Source organism: Plectropomus leopardus, chromosome 5 (genome assembly GCF_008729295.1).
Source record: "Plectropomus leopardus isolate mb chromosome 5, YSFRI_Pleo_2.0, whole genome shotgun sequence".
NCBI classification, from domain to species: Eukaryota; Metazoa; Chordata; class Actinopteri; order Perciformes; family Serranidae; genus Plectropomus; species Plectropomus leopardus.
In genome coordinates this window covers 10,322,695-10,343,449 of record NC_056467.1, presented here as the reverse complement: position 1 = coordinate 10,343,449, position 20,755 = coordinate 10,322,695, and the positions used below count along the sequence as shown (strand labels likewise).

Sequence of the window (20,755 nt, the reverse complement as noted above, 5' to 3'; positions counted from 1 at the left end):
TAAAGTGACTGTTTAGGCTGTTCTTTAAGGTTTTCATTTTTTAGGACATTTAGGGGTTCTGTCATTGAATGGCCAAGACCTTTGACAAGAACTGCAATCTTAATAAGATTATATATTTCTTTAAATACTGTTTCTGTGAATGAAAATATATAAATGACTATGCCGCTTAAACTTTAGAAATATAAACCAAGACCATAATAGAAACCCAAAAAAAGAGTTTATTTAAAAAAAAATAAAAACAATGTGTTTTGTATATATTTGCAAAACAGTTGACATTTTTAAGGATACATTAAATGTTTAAGGTTAAGGTACTACAATATATTCTTAAGGTAATTGTGCTGTACACATCTAGCTAAAAATCACACAACATTAGCTTCTAGCTCTACAAAAATGTAAAATATACCATACAAACTCTGGTGAGTGGCTCACCTGTAAATACTTAACTGTATAATAGTGTACATCTTTAAAATCATATTTTTAAATGAAATAATATCGTAATAAGCATAATTAAACTGTGGTAATTCTCCTGACATTCTTGGAGTTTTCCTCTGATGGACACACCTGAGCTTGGCTCTCATGGTGCAGAGACAGGTTGCTGGAGGACACGACGTCCGGGACCTGGGGCACAACATCAGATTTAGGTTTTAGTGACAATACACCACATTATTTTCTACATCACTGCAGCAGTGACATTGTGGAGGTTTTTGTATACAAGTTTAGGATAAACACTGCCTGAAAGGTCTAGTGTAACCATCTAGCGGTGAGGTTGCAGAGCTGAAATTTCTCCCCTGTGCTATGCCTTGTAGAAGAACTACAGTGGCATACGTGAGAAAGTGAAAGAGCCTGTCTAAAGCCGGCAGCCCTTTTTACACCGCATGTGCCGTCATGGGGAGCCAGAATTCAAGGCAACACGGGAGGTAGCAACAGCAGCGAGACACTGTGCGTGTAGCACGTCCTGATTTTACAAAAGGCTGTTCTCCTAAAACCAGCATTTTAAATGATAACCCTGGGAGGGTTCCTGCAGATCCTTGAAAGGTCTTAAAAGGCATTGAATTCACTGATCTAAAAATAAGGCCTTTTTGGGTATTAAACTGACTTAAATTATTCTTTCAGAAGTTTTAAAAATTTTCAGACAGGAAGTGGGATTTTATGATGTTGTACTGTAAAATCTCATAATAATAATAATAATAATAATAATTAATAATTTTATTATTTTTAAAATAAATTCCTTCTCTTGAAGTCATCATAATGGAAATCAAAACACTTGAATCTCACATGCAAAGTGAGAAACACAAAATCGCCCTTTTACAGCTGTTTCAAATTTCTCATAGAAATGGGATAAACTACTGTAGTTGACAGCATCCAACCATTATTTTACAGGTTCAATAATATGAATTACATCAGCAGTATATTAAAGTGAAATTTATAACAATATTCTGCAGTAGAATCTGAAGTTTACAGTGTAATATTGGCTCCAAAAAGCATCACGATTTAGTGTTTTATTGTTTGTTTGGGTTTTTTTTCTTGTTTGTCTCAAAAACTGTATATTGCTGTAAGAATGCTGTATTTACAGCACTTTGTTACATTTCAGTGTTTGATTTGTCCGTATTTCTTTCTTGTGACATCTTTAAAGTATTTCTGATTCTGATGTCGGACTATGTGAAAGAGGACCCACTCTGTATGTAGAATTTCCTAATTCTAAGGTAACAAAAACACAATCCTTGTTTTTAGGTGATTAAAGACTAATAAAATCATGGTTTGGATTATAATATAGCTTTTCTTTCACTTCTCCCAAACCCTTCACACTGAACCTTTAAAAAGCCTCAAAGTGACTTTTGTGACCTCAAGTCAGAGCTGCTCCACATCAGATGTAATTGGGAAAAGAGGCCACATAAACCCACAAGGGAACACTTGTCCCTTCTCCATTCATATTTAGACACCAGGATATTACATGAGATATCGATACAGTATGTTATCCAGAATCAATACAGCAATCTGTTCGTCTATTACCAGTAAGGCTTAGACCTCTCTCTTTCTCTCTCTCTCCTCTCTTTCTCCGTCTCTCTGCCCTCCCACCTTCTCTTTCTCTATCTTACCTTGTGAAAGCTGACAAAGTCCTTCTGCCTACGAGTTGCCATGATTAGCTCATTGTAAACTGCATCTGCAGGGTGAAAAACAACAACTTAGCCTGATCTCACCTTGCAGCCCCTCTGACCAACTACAGCACACTTTGGACTTAAAGCTGTATATTATGTAGTTCATTGCTGCTTAACTGGCCATTTGCAGGTACCTCCCCTTGCTGTGATGCAAAGATTTTATTTGCTCTGTGCTCCTTGGGGTACTATGTTCCCAGTAACTGTGGCAATGTACTGTAAGTGATATAGTAATTAGTAAAATGACCGTACTGCTGTTTTTGCATGGCTTTTGTCATCCCATTTGCTAAAAATCACATACACTTTACATTAAATTCTGCTGCAGGAATTTCAATAGATTCATCAAGTCTGTTTGAATTTTTGCCAAAGTAATATTGGTGGAGAATCAAAAAAATGTCTTTACCAGGCAATCGTAATATAACTGTGACAGAATAATTATACGTGAACATCATCACTTACAACTGATGCAAATTTTAAGATTCAAGTAAATGACTATCATAATGCAGGTTAAACAAATGGAAACCAATAAATTAATAAAACAGCATTCAAATTGCATGCAAAAATCTAAAAATGTTCAGCATACATTCAATAATGGCTTTCAAAAGAAAAATCAAAACAGCATAGTTTTGTGATATTTTGGCATGGCAGTATCGTATCAATACATAAATGTCAAGTATCGATTTTTTTGTATTACATAACATAAACTTTTGGTAACATACTCGAATGGTAGAAATCAATTACTATTTCAGTCCACTAGATACAGTGTTATGGCTTCATAAAAATCTGATTTAACTTTCTGCTTCAGTTTTTCAGAGGATTAATTGAATTATTTATGTGTGCACCCAGATGCTCTGCTGTCAGCAGTGTTATTGTGAAGAAACAGTTTACAATTATCATGGTGAACTTGGTGTCACTATCTCACCTGTGAGGCCCTCACTAGAGTATCCCAGGTTGACCTTCCCCCCTGTCGCCTCAGCAACCGGGCCTCTCCCGCTTACTGATTGGTTGAACCTGCAAATGCCCAAATGAACAGCCCAATGGAAAAGATAACCTTTAGCAGAGATACGGCATAGTCACTTTGTCAGAGGCTCTGCTGTTGTGAACAGACAATTTTCTTTTCTCACAAAGCTGCAGTACATCAGGGGCTGCTGCATTGTTTTCATCATAAAGTGCTTTGACAGATAAAAAATGAACATCATTTTTCTGTGCATTTTATTAGAGTCAACCAAAGCGCTCAGCTCTCACTTCACTGTGCTCAATGGGAAAGCTGTAAATGTGTTTTAGCTGCAGGGAAAATGCTGACAAATATAGTGTGAATATATCTGCTTCTTAAATGAGCTAACGACAATTCAAATCTTAATTAAGTTGTTACAAAATGTAATGACTATTTAATGCATGTAATTCCAAATTCATGTCTTCAATTTTCTTTTATAATGAGGACCAATAAAAGCTTATTCATTCTGAGAAATAAGTTGTACATATTAACCGAGATTCATGCTGAGTCCTCGTTTTCATTTATGTAAAGCATAAATGGAGCTTGATATAGCCAGGACTGTATGTCTCTGCTTCTCTCACAGATTATTGCCAGCTATTTTTCCTCAAGTCACTTCAGACTGCAGTGTTGATCTTAAAGTTCTTTATGTTAGTTGGGAAAGTGAAGAAAATCCAATCCATCATTGTTTGAAAATAGCCTCATCATGAAAAAGGTATCAAGGAAAAGAGCTCTTAAATCTTACCATATTGAGTCCTGTGGGCCAGGTTCTGAAAGGAAGAAAAAAAAAGAGGCATTAAGTTTACAGAATTATTATGAGCTTTCAGCCGCTAACTTTATTATACTCCACTGCATGGACCACAGATCCATTGTACTTGCTCACTGCATCTACAGCAACATGAAAGCTATAAATGTCCCGCCGTTTATTAGTTTTGGGCTCTGCACTAATATCATAGCCTCAAGTCACTTTGCAATTCAACGGTGAAAGCTGGAGCTGAGTGTTAATGAGTTTTGTAACACAGCTTCGTGGCTGTCTTTGCCAAAGGTCCTCCTGACCATGGCGAAAACACAACAATATAACAATGGTGCAGATGGTGCACGCCTCAGGAGACATATAAACTGCTCCTTTTACAGGGAGAGAAATTGCCTTTGTCATTATATTTTAAATCCCTGCTGTCATGCTGGCCAAAGTCTTTGAGGGCGACTATATTAGATCCCTTCTCCCAATAATTACAAAGCATACATTAGTCCCCATTGAGGTGGATTACTCAAAGAAGAGCTTAGTGGCTTTGGAAGTGAGCCACATCCTGTAACATGTGAAACATCGTCATGAAGTTAATTGAACTTGCTCAGGGATGTTACAGTAAAGCTGTAAGGATGACGGCGAAGGAGGTATCACACGTTTCAGGTACAGAATTGGCTGCCGGAGGAGAAAGGTCACACCTGCTTTATAATAATCCCTGAGCTCGAAACCATAGCCGTGATTTGCAATGGTCCGAAATCAGTCACAGGGATTACACTGACTTCTAAATGCGTGACTTAGGGCCACTTTTTGTTATCGCGCACAAACAGGCATTCTCCAATCCGCCTCCTTGTGCTATAGAACAATGATCCCCACAGAGATGGCGCTCGAGAAACATCTCTGCAGTATCCCTATTTCCTGGCCAGATTTTTTAAAAATCTTCACACCACTTTACTTCCAGGACTTGCCAAGGTATCGACCTCTCTGTTTGGAGAGGTGACAAGTAGTCCGGCCACATCACAAATATTCCTGTTGGGTTATGAGCTCTAAAGGAATCGCAGTAAAACTGTCTCACTGTGTGGTGGTATTAAACCCTTATTAATGGGCTTTGTAGAAATTCCTGAGCCAAGCAATTTGATGCTGCCTTAGTCACCTTTAGTCTTTAAAAAAAAAATTAAAGTGCCTCTCTTAAAGGAGCAGTTCAACTTTTTGGGAGTTATGCTTAGTGGCATTTTTGCAGAGTTAAATGAGAATAAGGATACCAATCTAATATCTGGCTTTAATGGGAAAGTTTAAAATCAGAGTTTACCCCCAGGACAAATGACTCTGCAGGATTCATGGGTATTTATTGGCTCTGGCTCCGATCAACTCCGATCAGCAGGCAGGAAATATGACATCTGAGTAGACAAGCTAATTTTAGACCCTTTGCCAGAGCAAATGAAATGACGCAGTGTCACAAAATGTTGTGGCTGTACCTTAGTCAGAATTATGTCAGTGGAATCGGATTTTGTTGTTCAATACAAATATTTGAGGATTAGTTTTGTTATCCATGCAAAGTTGACTGGAAGACTGGAAATGAGAAAACAGGTAGCCTTGCTGTCCAAAGCTAACAAAATCCACCTACTGACACCTCTAAAGCTAATTCAATAACATTCATGTTTTTTTTTTTTATCTAAGCAATACCCCAAGAGTGATATCATTTGTCAGTTGAATTTTGGAGGTGACTGTCTTTATCTTCGAACAGAGCCTGGTAAGCGGTTTCCCCCTGTTCTTCTTAATTTTCCCTTTAGACAAGAAAATGATATTGATCTTCTCATATAACAGTTTACAAAGAAAGCAGTAAAGTGTGTCTCCTAAAATGTGTAACTATTCTGTCAAATCTACAGCACAAGCTGTGTCCAAAAGCTTAATGTGACACTGTGTTACAGCGGGGTATGTTCAGTCAAACTTACTGACTCATCTGGCAGGACCAGGTGTGAGTCAGAATCTCATGTTCCCCAAGGGATCATTTCTGCCAGTGTAACACCAGCTGTATTTCTTCAAGCACAAAGGCTGATAACATGTCCAAAGTCACTACATTTCCACCAAACGACTGTCAGCCTATCTGCATATCTCAATGACTTTTATCATGACTGACGGGGTTATTAACCCAGGACCAGGATACGGTCCCTTTATTTGTTTAGGGGAGACTCACTATAATTGCCTATTTTTTAAACCTATTTTTCTGCAACATCCTGATACACATTGATTAAATCCTACAACTCGCAGAGGAGAGATCACCAGTCCTATTAAAGTAAAATAACTCGTTTTTGGCTGGTATTTAATAGAAGACATTATTGGAAAGTACAATAGAACAAAGTTGACACTAAATGTTTTTTTGGCCAGACTGCAGCAAAGTGGTTGCTAGCCCTATAACTTTGAAAGTCCGTCACTGAGTAAAATGCTAATGTGTATGCAGAACCTATTCTAGCTTACACCATACATTATTGTGAGCATTTATAAATGTGTGGTGGTGTGTCTGCATCGCTCTGCAATTATATCTCCAAAACACTAGTTGGTGGTGGAGTTTCTGTGCTACTATGCTGAGTATCTAGGAAGTGCAGTAAAGTTTGTTTGATTCAGCAAACAAACCTAAAAAGAGCCGTGGCTTAATAGCAAACAGTATTTTTTTTTTTTTTTTTTTTAAAGTAAAAAATCAGCTCCACTGTAACTTGCAAGGTTCACAATTTATATTTATAATTATATATTAGACACAATTTCAAACAAATGCAACATGTTATTAGTGTAAGTCAGGTATGTCCAAAGTTCGGCCTCCGGGCCAATTGTGGCCCTTAGCTTGACTTTTAAAATATAATTTACGTAGGCCACCTCACAATATTCGTTAATCAAGCAATGCCACACTGCAATTTTTCCCTGCACTTCAAAATAGTAAGACTATCATACAGTTTATAGACATGCCTCGAGTAGGAAATATTCAGGCAGAACTGATGTATTTTCATAAAAAGACAGTAAACAAGTAAACAGCACGGTTACTTAACAGCAGACATTTGAGTAAACTTGAGTAAACCAAGATAATTTGGCCAATGATGAAACAGGAGATCTGTGAGTTCTGTTTTCTTGTTTGAGGTTATACAAATATGACTGACTAATATGCAACTGCACCTATACTGATAATAATATTGCAGTTTTATTGGTTTACAGAAGTTGCTAAAACTTTAAAAGATTTATTTTATTAAACTTGGATTTTTTTAAGTTGCGACAACTTCGCAAAATTAAATATATATAACTCAATTTTGAGTAAATTTATGAATTAGATGTAAAGTACACACAAATTAAGATTAATAGTTATATTTACTTACATTGTTCAAGGCAATCAGCTTGTTTAAGTAGAATCAACTTGTCTGAGTGTGTATGTTGTAGCAGAAAGAAACATGCTACTTCATGGTATATTACTTGTGAACTGTTTGCTCCGAAGCACCTCTGCAGTAGTTTGGGTTGGGGATTAACAGTAATAACTTCCTCCTGTTCAATTTGTCCCAGTTTTTGTTGGATTCAAACCTCCAACCCTGCAGTCATGAACATACTTCTGTAACCTTTGTTCTGCTGCTGTTTCCTGAGAAGAAAAGCTTTGTGCTGACAACTAATGTTCTACCTTTGTCAGAAAATATATTGCGTGCCCTTGGTGAAGGCCAGCACAGGGCAGTGCCAAGTCACAGCGTGTAACCGCCCATCTTCTTCATTATACTTTAATCACAGTTTCTGTACTGGAAAAGTGTGTGTTGGGGGGGCTCTTTTTTTCACCTGAAGCAATTCAAGCAAGAGAAAAGTGCATACTTGCTTGTCTCCTTTGTCTGTACCAGAGGACGGTGCAGACACAGAGCAGGAGGAGCAGCAGAACAGCAGAGAGGGAGGCCGTTACCGCCAGGGGGATTGTGCAGTCATCTTCTTCCTGCACCACCTCTGCAACTGAGCAGAGAAGGTCACAGCGGTGTTTTGGCAGAGAAATGCTGAAGCAGTTGTTACTTTGCAATTCAATTACAGATTTGCAGACATAGTGTAAAGAAAGCTGTGTTCAGTTTCCTGTTCTAATTTGCAGTAGTGTGCATGAGAGTGTTTGCAGAGGGAGCTGCTTTGAGTGGATTTCAAGAAAATGTTACAACTACAAATAGAACATTACTAAGATGATAATGCAGTATTTGTATTTTGGGCCTTTGAGGGGTTTGCTCTGTGATGCAGAGTCATGCAGTGTTGATCTGGCAGCTCTTTTCTACTCCACTCTCCTCTTCAGTAAAAATGCTCAGTGATGATTCACAGGCTTCCCAAAAGAGAAAGGGACAGAAAAAGGGAGAAAGAACAAAGTAAAACACACAAAGAGTGACAGAGTATAAAGGAGAAGAGAGAGAGGGATTGTGGAGACAGATTCTCACAATGTATCTGTGTGCATGTATGTTATTTAGCGTGAAACACTCACCCACTGTGAGATGGACGCTGCTTTTCAGTGGTATGGGGAGGGCAGATACAGAGGCCAGACAAACCACATGAGAGCTCTTGGCTGCTGTAACGCTGAGGTTGCTGGTCACAGTGAAGAGGCTCTTCCCTGACTCTTGACTGCTGATGTTGTATTCAGCCTGGCTCACCTCCACACCAATCCCCAGATGGAGAGAATTAGTATTATTAATAGCCTGCTTACTAATCAAGATAGTTAAAGTCTGACTTGGCATGAATTTGCAGTTATTCTGTAAATACTTGAGACACAACTGTATTTAAAGGAACAGTACAAGTGTCAAACAATTTTTTTTTCTTGTGATGCTTTATTTTTAGATTGCTGAGCTTTACAAAGCTGAGCTTATTGGACATTACAGATGTGTAATATCTCTGTTTTAGGGGCCATGTCAACAAAAGTATTTTTTTCTGAGGCCAGCATTTTCCTTTAATACTTTCCAATGTGAGCACCACATATTTATGCTGCAATACAAACCCCAGCAGTGCCACGAGCTACTGAGCGTGAATTCTGCACTGAGTGCTGTCATTTGGGTAAAAACCATAGACTGTATATATAGTCTATGCTAAAACGCCACACTCATCACTGTCACAGTGGAGGAGGGACAAAGACCACAAAGATGAAATGTCACATCTCACATGTACAAGTGGTAAACAACAACAATGGAGGAGAAATCTGTTTGTAATGGCTACTGTATGAATATCATGTTTCCTCTCACGAACCCTACAGACCAGCAGGTCTGTCCTCTCTCCCTGAATGCTTCAGCCGTACCCTCATCAAAAGAGCAACTCCACCTTGGGCCGACGTGTTTACTTCTGCGCATATTCCTTGTTGTAGCTACCAGATGCAACTAAAGCGTCTCAACCAAAAAAACATTGTGCCTCCAAAGGACTCTAAAACACTCGCAGTTGGGCATTTTCTAAGGAGCACCTGGTGTTTTCAGCTGGGAAAAAAAAACCACTTTGGTCTGGGACAGTTCATTTAGCCAGTAGAATGCTCAATTTAGTGTCAAATCAACATGGCTAAAATCTCTATAAACAGAACATAAAAGCAGAAACTGGAGATGACAGGACAAGAATTTGATATCAGAAGTATCTGAGTAGTATTGACCCATTACGTTTGATAGTTTGTTTGGAAAGGCCATGCACAATTGGCAGAAATGCAATCTCAAAATCATTCAGCTATCATGTCACGACAAGTAAGCTCTATATCAGCTTTTTTTATTTTATTTATCCGTATTCATATGCAGAAATCGACTTATAAAGATAAGCCAAAATGGAAGAGGAAGTGTTGGCTGGGATATCTGCTTGCTACACCAGATCAGCCCGGAAAATTGTCCTTCACCCCCAGAGGCTTTAACATCATCAGCCAATAGGCTCCGAGATCAGTGTCGCTTTAGTGCATTCAAGCTCTAGACCATTTGGTTTATGGCAATGGCAATGGCACATTATTTATATAGCACATTTCATTACAGGTAAACTCAAAGCCCTTTATATTGAAATACGAGAACATGAGTAACATAAATATAAGAATAAAGCATGAGCATTAGTTATCAACATCAACATAGTAACAGAAAACACAAAAAAGTAACAGTCAAGTGCAATTAAATGGTTACATTTAAGCATTTACAGCTAAAAAAACCTCTGCCTGACCTGAGAGGCCTGATGTTTGAGGTGCTGAGCATTAAACAGTTACACATGAGAAAATTCAGCAGCAACAGCTTCCTATATATAATGGCATGATAATCTGTAGAATTTGTTTGACCCCTGTGGAAGCAGTTCACTGCTCAACAGGACAAACTTTCCTAAAGGGTAAAGTCTTTCTTTCAACAGAAAGCCTGAAAGCAATAATGCACCAGCATTTGCACCTCCTCTGACTCTGCACAGGCACAAAATTCGAGCCTGCACTGTTGTTTTCAGTGGTGCTTGAAAACAGAGTGCTTTGGGTTCAAATGTTCACAAAGAGGTCTGTGAATTTTGTGAGGAACAAAAAAAGCCATTTTATACCTCTTGTAATGCTATATACCAAATGCAGTTGAGTGCATTGAACTTTTTCAGGGTTACAGCTGATAAAAGTCTTTTTGTTGTGTTCTGAGCAGCCAGTCACTTTTTGCTTTAGAGAAATCTATATGTGTGTATTAATGAAGAGTTTCAATAGTGCACCATAAACTTGATGAGTGTTTTCTAATATAAAGAGTTGCTAAGTTTTCAAAATGACAGAAGTTAATTAGGCGGCACTTACCTTTTTGTCATTCACATGCCACTGTAAAGCGGGTTGAGGGTACCATCCTGCTGCTTGGCACTCAAACAGGATCGACTGACCCTTAAAAGCCAACCTGTCATCCCCAACGACTTTCACGCTACCCTTTTCTGCAATCAGAGGAAAGCACATTCACTTCAGCTTGATTCAGCTTTTCTTATTTATGTGTTTACATTCATGTATATATGTATGTACTGCTATAGCTCCCTATACATGTATTAGAATGAGTGGGTTTATGATTGCTGACAATGGGTAAAAATTCATACATTTCTATTGAAATGCATGTTGCGAGCACGCATCTGTAGCCAAAGATGAGCGTCACCTCTCCAGTTGAAATGCTCACTTACAAAAGACGGATTTCATTCGTCCCGGATGATTGATCATGTGTCTCAAAGTCTCGATTGCCTGACGAATGCTTCTTCTCTTTTCCCCTTCATCTCCTTCCCCACCAGCCAAATAAGCCACTTAAGGCCCTGGGAGATACAGTATCTCATATGTGAAGTCTATTGTCTGGTAGAATGAAAGGCGGTGGATGCAACAGACAATTGCTATAGACAGAAAGATAATTACAGAAGCTTTGGTGCTTTGTCTAAGCGAATGACATGTCTGTGTTGATTTCGGTTCAAATCCTCTGATGTTTTGTGCACGTTATTGGCTGTCCCTTTTTTCCAGCGGCTGTTATTTGATGCCTGATTTGGTGTCATAAACATCGTACCATCCAATTCTGAAAGGGTGGAGTCCGGCTGCTCTTAGAGAATCTCTGCGCCCCTGCGTAAGGGTTGGCGAGAAACCAGCAGCCTCATTTGCACTGACTGATGAGGGGCTCTGGGCGATCATGGCAGATTGATACATCTGAATAGAGAAAGGAACGACATCAGCACTCTATCCCAAAGCTCCAATTTAAGTGATCCCTGAAATAAGGTTTCATAAGGTTGGTTAATCACTGTGGGGAAACTGCAGACTTTGAGTTGCTGTGTGAGGCTGTGTGAGGCAGGGTGCTCTCAGCTAACTCTAATTTCAGTGATTTTTCAGCAGGGGTCCTCAGAGGGGAAATTGCTGCTTTGAGGGCAGCATTTAAGGACGTGTCTGTGTGCAGAATTGATGTGTATGTGCATGATTTTTTTCGTGCATGAGGAGTATATATTCACTGCATGTGTGGGTGTTTATTCCAATGAGGAGGGCACTCTGCCTCTACGGGCCAAACATCACAGGCATGTTTGCTCTTCTCTGATTTATATTGAAGGGTTCTCCTTTTCCGCAGCTTACTGCAGACCCTGCTTGTACTAAACAGCTCCTGCAACCATATTGATTTTCTCAAGTGAAAGGTCCATGTGCGTGTGTGCTATTTTTGTGTGAGAGAGTAAGAGAAATAAGCAGCTGAGAGAGGAAGCAGGCATGTGTTGTCATATTTACATCATCTTCATATTGGACAGAGTGTGGATGATAGCATGCAGCGTCAACCAGCCCGCTGTGGATTTGTGGCTTCGTTCCAACAGTATATTTGAAGCTGCAGTACACAAATCACAGGCAGAGTTGCTGACTGTTAACTGGGCGTGCCAGGATGCACAATTAATTCAAAGGCTGTGTCAGGCCATCGCGATCCTCTGCATCCACACTGGAAGGCCTGATTCACCATGCACTACTGTTAATGGCTGCATATGTCAGTGGGGATTTGCGGCACTGGCAGCAATGAAGGCTCTTTCCGTAATATATTGGAGACGATGGGTCATTGGTTTTGTTTCCTCTCGCTTTTTGCAGAGAGGATGTTTCCACGCAGATTTTGTTTTAGCTGAGTTTTCAGTTCAGGTTGTACAGACTGCAGCTGCAAATAAGCTGAATGATAAGGTCAAGGAAGGAACAAGTCCAAGAAAGTCTTGAAGTATTTATGTAATAAGTTGTCATCTAGTTAAAGGCATGCCGCTTCTATGTGAGCTAAAACTGTGCTGTGTCAATAGAACAGAGTGGTCACTAGGGATGCAGGTGGATTTCCATTAACCCTCAATATGCCTAATGGAAAGACGTCAATTAAAAAAAAAATCCCATTTATTAAGTTTTTATGCTCGCATGAGGTGGTACTAAAGGTGATTCGAAAAAAGACACATTTCGCAAAACTGAAATGGAAAGACTTTGTTTTTTATGGGTCACATGATGCTATGGCTATGCACTTTTCAGTAGGAGCTGGCCCCATGTGTTCACTGAGTGATTTGTAGGGCCGCCCCCTGAAAGTGGAAGATTTGAGTCATCAGTCGGAGGTCCCTCATTTGACTGAAATATCTTCAAGCTGAGCAGTGTTTTTATTTATTCATTTATTTATTTATTGTCAGCCAGTGTGCAATGAACATCTGGGGATGTTTTGGTCCCCAGATTTGGCTGCAGAGCTTTCGAGCTGCTCACAGGTAAAGGAAACTGCAGACCCAGCGTGAGTCTTAGTGAGAAGGAGGTAGCTGCCTGCAAAAAGAGAGGCTTTGTCCGATTAAGCTACAAGACAACAGTATCTTCTGCTTTCTGCTTATAAGTGGTGAACTTACAAACTTACTTCTGCTGATAGCATGAGCATGAGGGCTAACTGGGCTTGTTTACAATACGTGAACATCACTGTAACCCAAACCCTGTTCAAACTCAAAAACTCTATATGAAAAAAGAGGAACAAATAGTCAAATATTAGTATTGAACAACCAAGTCCAATTTGACTGACATAATTCTCGAGATGGGTACAGCTCTAGTGATCAGTTATTCGCTCAGACATAGCAATTTTTAATAAGGCGATCTTTAAACTAAGGAGTCATACAAAACTTATTTGAGCAGGAATGGGGTCCCCACTGTTGACCCTCCTTTTTAATTAAGTACCCTCCCTTCAGCAAGAAGGAAAAATTGCTTAACCCTTCTCTGACCTCCCCTTCACCCCTAATCGTTTTTACACGGCCCCTAATTTGTGTGGAAATGTTCAGTGATATTACTCTAACTTCATTTGTTAAACTTTTTTTTTCTTGGTTGCTGTATTTCTATCAGGGAAGTCCTACTTGTTAAAATTCTGCAGTGCTCTCAACGTGAGATATCAACAGCATCAGAGCTGCAGAGAACTACAGATTTTCATTAAGTTCTGACTCTTAAATCGCCAGCAAATAAACGTGCCACCCAGTCCTCACATAGGACAGGACAGGACAGGACAGGAGAGGGCAGGAGAGGACAGGAGAGGAGAGGACAGGACAGGAGAGGAGAGGAGAGGAGAGGAGAGGAGAGGAGAGGAGAGGAGATTCCTGCAGCTTAAGGTAGATGTAAGACTTTGTAAGACTTTTTTTAATGCCACCCAAAATTAAGTTGAAGACCAGTTTTCTAATAGTTTTCTAATTTTCTAATAGTCTAATTGTAAAAAGGTTAGATTATCTCCATCAAATGTTGAAAAAAAACAACCTTTTTGAGGTGGAGCACACAGAAGACCAAGAACATATTATATTATCATAAAGTGTCTGATTTGTTTACCAACAAAATTGGTATTGGCATTTTTGGCTGATTTCTTGGTGATATCTTGGTTTTCAATCTGCATGTGAGATTCCACAGCTAGGATTCCCATCATGATGAGTTTAAAAACAGGTATTTATTAAATTTGTGAGTTTGGGTTTTTGATTGTTTTTTTTTTTTTTTTTCTCTGTTTTTTTGGATTTAACAGGGCCTGCTGTTTGTTTTTTAAAAATGTGATTTCTAAATAAATTTGGATTGGATTGAAATTATATTTAACATAAAAAAGTTACCTATTATTTTACAATACAACATCAAAAAAAGTGATTGTGAGTGTGTGAGTGAGTGTAATGAGAGGAGAGGAGAGGAGAGGAGAGGAGAGGAGAGGAGAGGAGAGGAGGTTGGCTGCAGCTGTAGTCTGTAAATCCTGCTCTGCTGCCTGCTCTGACTGGCATGGACTCTAGCGCTCTCCACCTGGTATTTATATCTGAGGCTCAATCAATTCCTATCCCCAACACCACCCACACTGTCATTAACAATGTCACAGAGACCATCAAACATGCCTGGGCAACTGTGCTCCACCACACAGGCCCAAATGATTTCCCACCCTTTATATATACCCTGTTTGATCACTCAGGTGCTTGTTCAGCTGCTTTTACAGAAAAAAAATCATTCTTGAGTCCCTACTTCAACTAAATTAATACAAACACACTTAATTTGGATGAGCACCTTGAATATTTAGGCAAAATACAACATTTTTTGTCTCTGTCTCTTTGTTTTCTTTATTTTTTTTTAAATAGAGGCTGCAATGTGTGAGTGGGTGGAATGAAAACAGCGACATAACTTTTGTTCAGTCCCTTCATTTACCTCCTTTTTGCCTTGTCAAGGTGAAATTCACTGTGTTTCCGCACACTAACTCTGCAATGGTTGCAGGTGCCATCTGCTTCGTTTCCTTCGCTTCTTTGCGTGTGTGTGTTTGTGTGTGTGTGTGTGTGTGTGTGTGTGTGTGTGTGTGTGTTCAGACTCTTGTTTGTAAGAAAGTGAGTATCCCTGAGAGGAGCTGGCTGCACAAAAAAGCCTTTGAAATTCTCTGCAGCAGAAATAAAACAGTTCCTTGCTTCCTTCCTGCTCCGGTGAATCATCTAACATGCACACACATGCGTACACACATGCACATAGTACCTCCTCTGAGTCTTTCACACAAACAATACGCATACATACAGACCTTGTACAAACAGGTTTGCTGTTTTCCTATCAATGCCCTGGAGGTCGCAGGTCACTTGTCCCTGGTTTTGCCTCTCTGTGTTCTTCAGAACAAACACCCAGCTGTCTCGCCCCGAGCTTTTCTCAGCCGTCACATTAGGGTTGATAGAGGGCAGGACACCAATCTCCCTGGAGATGGTGAGAACCGCTGTACCGTTCAGCAGCCACACCATAACGGTCCACTGGGTGTTTGGGGCACTGCAGGTAAACCGTGCCTCCTCTCCTCGCACCACAGTTAGTGTTTCAGGTGAAAGCTTCATCTGAGCTCCGACTGCTAAAGGTCCAGAGAGAGACAGACATAAAACACAATAATAAATCCTTCCATCCTGAACTGAACCTGAAACAGGTTTTGAAACGAGTGAAAATCACTAGAGCACCACTTACAAACACTGTTGCTAAAGCACTTTGACAGAAATAGTTCAACATTTTGGGAATTATTTGCTTTCTTGTTGAGCGTTAGATGAAAATATTGATACATGTCCACCAAATATGTATCAACTGTTTAGCTTAGCTTAGCACGAAGACTGGAAACGGGGGAAACAGCTAACCTGACGGTTCGAAAGTAACAAAATGTGTAAAGCTGTTTAATCCATAAAAAAACAAACAAACAAAAAACTTGGTTACAATGTGCAGGAGTCTTTCTTGGCTGAACACAGTAGCTTAATCCTTTGAAACCTCGAGCAACAACCTTTTTTTGTGCTGCTTTCAGATGCCTTTCACAAACTGTTTATCCCTGGATAAATTGGTGAGATTTCTTTGAAAAACATGTGAAAAAGGGCAATGAGCAACTTGGTCAGAAATTTTCAGCAAATTGCAAAAAAAAAGTGTAGATTTAGAAAATTAGTTTTATAAAGCTAGGAAAAAACTGAATTTAAAATTATAATTACATATTCAAAATTATGTGACAGAATTAGAACCGTTAAGTACTTGGGTCATTTCTTGTTTTTTTCCCTTCTTTAAAAATAATTTTAACATATTTTTTAAGTAATTTTCTTGTACTCTTTACAAATTTCTTGCAATTTTTAGGATATTTCTTTCTTTCAGTGCTCATTGCCTTCTTCGCATGTTCTGAAAGAAATCACAAGCCTATTTTGTCCAGGTGTCAAAGGGTTAAAAAATGGATGTAGCTACTGTGACGTCACCCACTAGTTTGCGGACAACCATTTTAAGGCCTGGAGTTTGGCACTTTGGCCAATGCAATTTTGATTTTTTTGGAGCCAGAAGTGACCATATTTGGATGAGAGGGTGGAGCTGTGAATGAGCGAGGGATGGATCTGAAGACTGTAGCAACCCCTCGTAGGGAGTCTGTTACTTAAGCAGCCATACCCATAAATATGTATTACTTTGGGCCTTAATACAATTCAAATGGTTGAGTTATAAAAAAATAAGTTATAAAGTAGATAAATAAATAAATCATCCCATGTTTTTTTATTAGTTTTGTACCATGCTGTAAACATGTTTATTTCTGCTGTAAAGTTGGAGATTTTAACATGGGGGTTGACTCTGTTTTGGAGCCAGCCTCAAGTTGCCATATAATGAACTGCAGTTTTTGGCACTTTGGCATTAGCTTAATTTTTTAGCCTCAGAGGTTGCTGCCTGGTAACAGACTAAACTAGTCTAAACTAGTGAGTGTTACCCTTTACAGCCCCACTGACATATGTTATCATGTGATTAATCAATAGCAGTTGCCATTTTCTTTTGTACTTGTCAAATGACCATGTGTTTTATGCCTAGACTCAGTTTTTTTCAAAGACCTGAAAAACCAATGGGGATCAGAGTGAATCTGAGTTATTGCTTTTAAAGAAAGAAAGAAAGACTCAGAGGGATAAAGAGACAAAGACAGAGAATGACAGCACAACTCCCTAAATCTGTATTTTTACTGTGGCTGTCCAGATGGAGTTGGTGATTTGGCCGGGTGCATAAATGAGGCCAAAAAGGATTTAGGGAAGAAATACTAACATTAATAGTAGACTGTAAATCCATCTGTAGCTGTCAGAAAGAGGCCAGGGCATCATTCTGCAGGGTAAACATTTAAACAGTAACCTGCAGAGTTTGTTAAAGGATTACACGATTAGGACCAAAATAGAAGACGACTCCGAGAGGAAATGCTCATAACCCACTATGCATTAACTGTCAGGGCCTACTGTTCACTTAGATTACTCCATAAACATCACCCTACCACAGAGACACATCAGTGCACTTGTGCCCTGCTGAATTCCAGTGTATCTATGTGGCTTTCTCTCACTGACAAATGGAGGAGTAAAGGAATTAATATTAATAGCAAACCGTGAAATATGAAATAGATGGTTTACACCACGGTACTCAGGGTGATGTATAACTTGTTTGTGGTGAGCTAACTGCGTTACCGTCCACAGCCAGCATGCTGAATTATAAATAATGCACCCCCTTTGGAAATTAGGCCTGAGAAATATCTAGGGCAGCCTATATGGCTATTTCTTTTCATTGCAATCAAAGAATGGCAGTTTAATGAGCATAATTTGTGCATGCTCCTATTGGGACCATGAACCAGTGACTCTGAAGTCCCCTGACCACTGGCTACATCTCACTGTTAACTAGATAGGCAGCCATTTTGAAGAGAATTAATTATAAAGTGCAGATAGATCATTAGGCCCTCTAATTAGACTGTGGGTTTAATCTGAAGGGTGCTGCTATTAAGCACATCACAACACTGACTTTGGCAGTTAGTACAAGCGCATTACTGGCCTCTTTGACACAAAACTCAAACAAGCTGCTGTGTTTTTTTTTAGCTGAATACTAACCTTGAATCCTGCATGAAAGTAGTAGCACTAAGACAGAAAAGACGTCCATGTTTTATCAGTCAATGCAGTCAATCCATGTTGATTGCTGAATGGTCCTGAAACAAAAAGAGGAGGGCTGTTGACCATGATCTCAAGTATTCAGCCATGCAGTGACAAGCCTTCAGTCTGGGGATGGCTGTGTCTTTCCCTTACACTTTGGTCGAGACTGAAATATCTCAACAAGAACTGGATGGATTGCCATGAAATTTGGTACACACATTTATGATGCTAAAAGGATGAATTGATGTTCTCATCAGCCTCAGCTGTACTTTGTGTTTAGCACCAATTAGCAAATGGTAGTATGTTAATGTGCTACACTAAGAAGGAGAACCATATAGAGTGCCCCAGGGATGATATTTTCCTGCAGACCAACCCAGAAGCTTAAGTTGCCGTGGTTCCTTTATCTAAAAGCGTGAGTTTTTTTTCCATTGGATTTTGGATAGTTGCAGAATATAAGCTCTGTGGTAATCAAACACTTTGACATGTTTTGTTCAGCAAGATAATCTTCACAAATGAATGCCACCACTAATGCAAGGCTAAAATGAACTACACTACTGCTAGCCATTGCTGCCAGGCTGTAAAGCCGTGTTCAGTGCGGTTCAGCTTGATAAAGTCCTGTAGTCTCATTTAGCCACTTGTTAGCAACTGTCTTTTTTAGTCACAAAAGCTAAAGAGTTTGCAAGTCGTGCTTTTACTGATGTATTTTATGTCATAGAACAAAACATGAAAAATCTCTTCATGTGTTAATCACAGACCTTATCATCTCACCAAAAACACTTTCAAAAAAAACCCGCAGACTTTGAGACGAGGGATCCAGAGGTGCCGATACACTAACAGATTCAGGTTCAGGTTTTAGGACTCATTCCTGAGATTCTCTATACCTGCTAAACATAAGAATGTTAGCAGTGTATGCATATTATGCTGCATTTAACATCCTCCGATGGTCCCATTTTCCAAGTTGGGAAGTCTGTCTTCTGACTTTTTTGTGTTTATGAGTTTTTAAGTCACATTGTGGGAAAAAAATAGATGTAGAAGAAAGATATGTTGTATTTTATTGGCCAGTTAAGATTCATGTTGCTATCCAAACATGGTAAAATAGTTTAAAGCTTTGTCTTGGTAAGGATTCTTAGTCATCCAGGTCTTGGTTATTATAAGAGCTATATATCGTGTAGCATGTGGAACAATGACTTGTTGCACTAGTACATTCCTAATTTGCATTCCCTGACTATTTATCGTGCTTAATGACAATTAATAACTTTTCTAACTAATCTGGATCAATCTGCATAGACACCAGTTATTGGTCACAACCTATTAGGTCACCATATCACAAATAACGTGACCAAAAATGAATGTGCAATTCATAAATTAATAAAAAGTTTCTTAACATTAATCAAGCTTTATTTAACACCATGAAACTTTTGTTAACATCGGCTCGGCAAGTCCCATCATTAATCGAAATAAACCAAAATTATTCCAACACTACATTAATGCAGTTTTTCCAAAAAGGTAGTGGCTGAAGGCTTGAAGTTATTCTTTGTCTTAATCCTGATTACAATGAAGTGTAACCAAGAAGACATAAAAGCATGAATGACCTCAGGATCAGTTCAAGAGAGAAAATACCAGATTTTTTAAATCACTATCCAATTGATAAAAAAAACATGAAGAAAGACTTTTGTTGCTCATATTACAAATGAAAGGTCACTGTCACCGTCTGGCTGCAAGTTTGACATTTGTAGACAGAGAGCCAAGATATTTGGGTAAAATTGGGATAGGCTATTTTCATTAAACTAGAGCAAGTTTTGGGACATCCAGCACTTTATTTCTAACAGACAAGACAATACCTGTTGAAACTGTTACTCCATGAAAGGACCTCTCTGATGATTTTTGCCACAGATTGTATTGTAGTCAAAGTGCAACATTTTCAGTTCAAATTTAATTTGGGTCAAAGTATGATACTTGTTCAGAGACACTGTGTAACCAAAAATTGCTTGTGTATAAGTAAATTGCAGCACTGCACCTGTCTCTCAGCCATTTCTTTCACATACAGCATGAAGCAGCGTCTCCTGAATAAAGTTCAAGTCCAAGTTAAGTGAACAATAAATAACCATAAATCCCGCTGCGCTTGTGTGACTCACCTCAGTCTGGTGTCTCTGTGGATCAGCGGCAAGTGTCCAACATAGTGGATATATGTCAACAATGATGCTTTTTCCTCACTCTTGGTGCTCAGCCATCACCCGAAACTGTCCCGTTAAATATTACCAAAGTCAGTGGGAACTTTGCCCCGTGCTACACACACGTAAATATACAGAGTGACTCAGACTGCAAACAATACCCCTTGTAAGTCCCCAGTTCTCAGGGGACCTAACAAGTAAACCTCCGCCCTCTTTGAATGAATGGATCCACACACACTGGATAATGTGTGATAAAGTTCGCAGATGTACAGTGTAGTTTACAGCTAGGGGATGACATGCTTTGATAACTTTTAGCCCCAGTGGCATTACTCTGGATGGCAATCTCAGTCTGTTTGTAAGTTTTTCCATCACTTTGGTCCAGCCCGAAATATCTTAACAT

General features: G+C 39.2%; 1 protein-coding gene across 3 annotated transcripts; it reads right to left on the bottom strand.

Annotated features, from left to right (window-relative positions):
- Window positions 1–230: 230 nt before the first annotated feature.
- On the bottom strand, window positions 231–20,442 carry igsf5b (immunoglobulin superfamily, member 5b). Of its 3 annotated transcripts, none has more exons than XM_042487297.1 (10): window positions 20,320–20,442; window positions 18,146–18,240; window positions 15,328–15,639; window positions 10,629–10,756; window positions 8,358–8,523; window positions 7,721–7,852; window positions 3,890–3,914; window positions 3,076–3,164; window positions 2,097–2,161; window positions 231–618 (listed from the first exon to the last, which is right to left on the bottom strand). In XM_042487297.1, the coding sequence occupies exons 2-10, from the start codon at window positions 18,192–18,194 to the stop codon at window positions 508–510; spliced, it is 1,077 nt and encodes a 358-aa protein (XP_042343231.1). In that variant the 5' UTR covers window positions 18,195–18,240; window positions 20,320–20,442; the 3' UTR covers window positions 231–507. The 3 variants fall into 3 exon arrangements, with proteins under 3 accessions (XP_042343231.1, XP_042343232.1, XP_042343233.1); XM_042487298.1 differs by lacking the exon at window positions 20,320–20,442 and adding an exon at window positions 20,202–20,288; XM_042487299.1 differs by lacking the exon at window positions 2,097–2,161.
- Between the last annotated feature and the right edge of the window lie 313 nt (window positions 20,443–20,755).

Bases quoted from the DNA above. Each gene is read 5' to 3' on its own strand.
- igsf5b (XM_042487297.1), bottom strand. From the start codon at position 18,194: ATGGACGTCTTTTCTGTCTTAGTGCTACTACTTTCATGCAGGATTCAA. The intron at 10,757-15,327 runs GTCTGTATGTAT...CTCTGATTGCAG, and splicing joins AGCAAACCTGTTTGTACAAG to AAAAGGGTAGCGTGAAAGTC. The intron at 3,915-7,720 runs GTATGCACTTTT...TCTTCCTTTCAG, and splicing joins CAGACAAAGGAGACAAGCAA to AACCTGGCCCACAGGACTCA.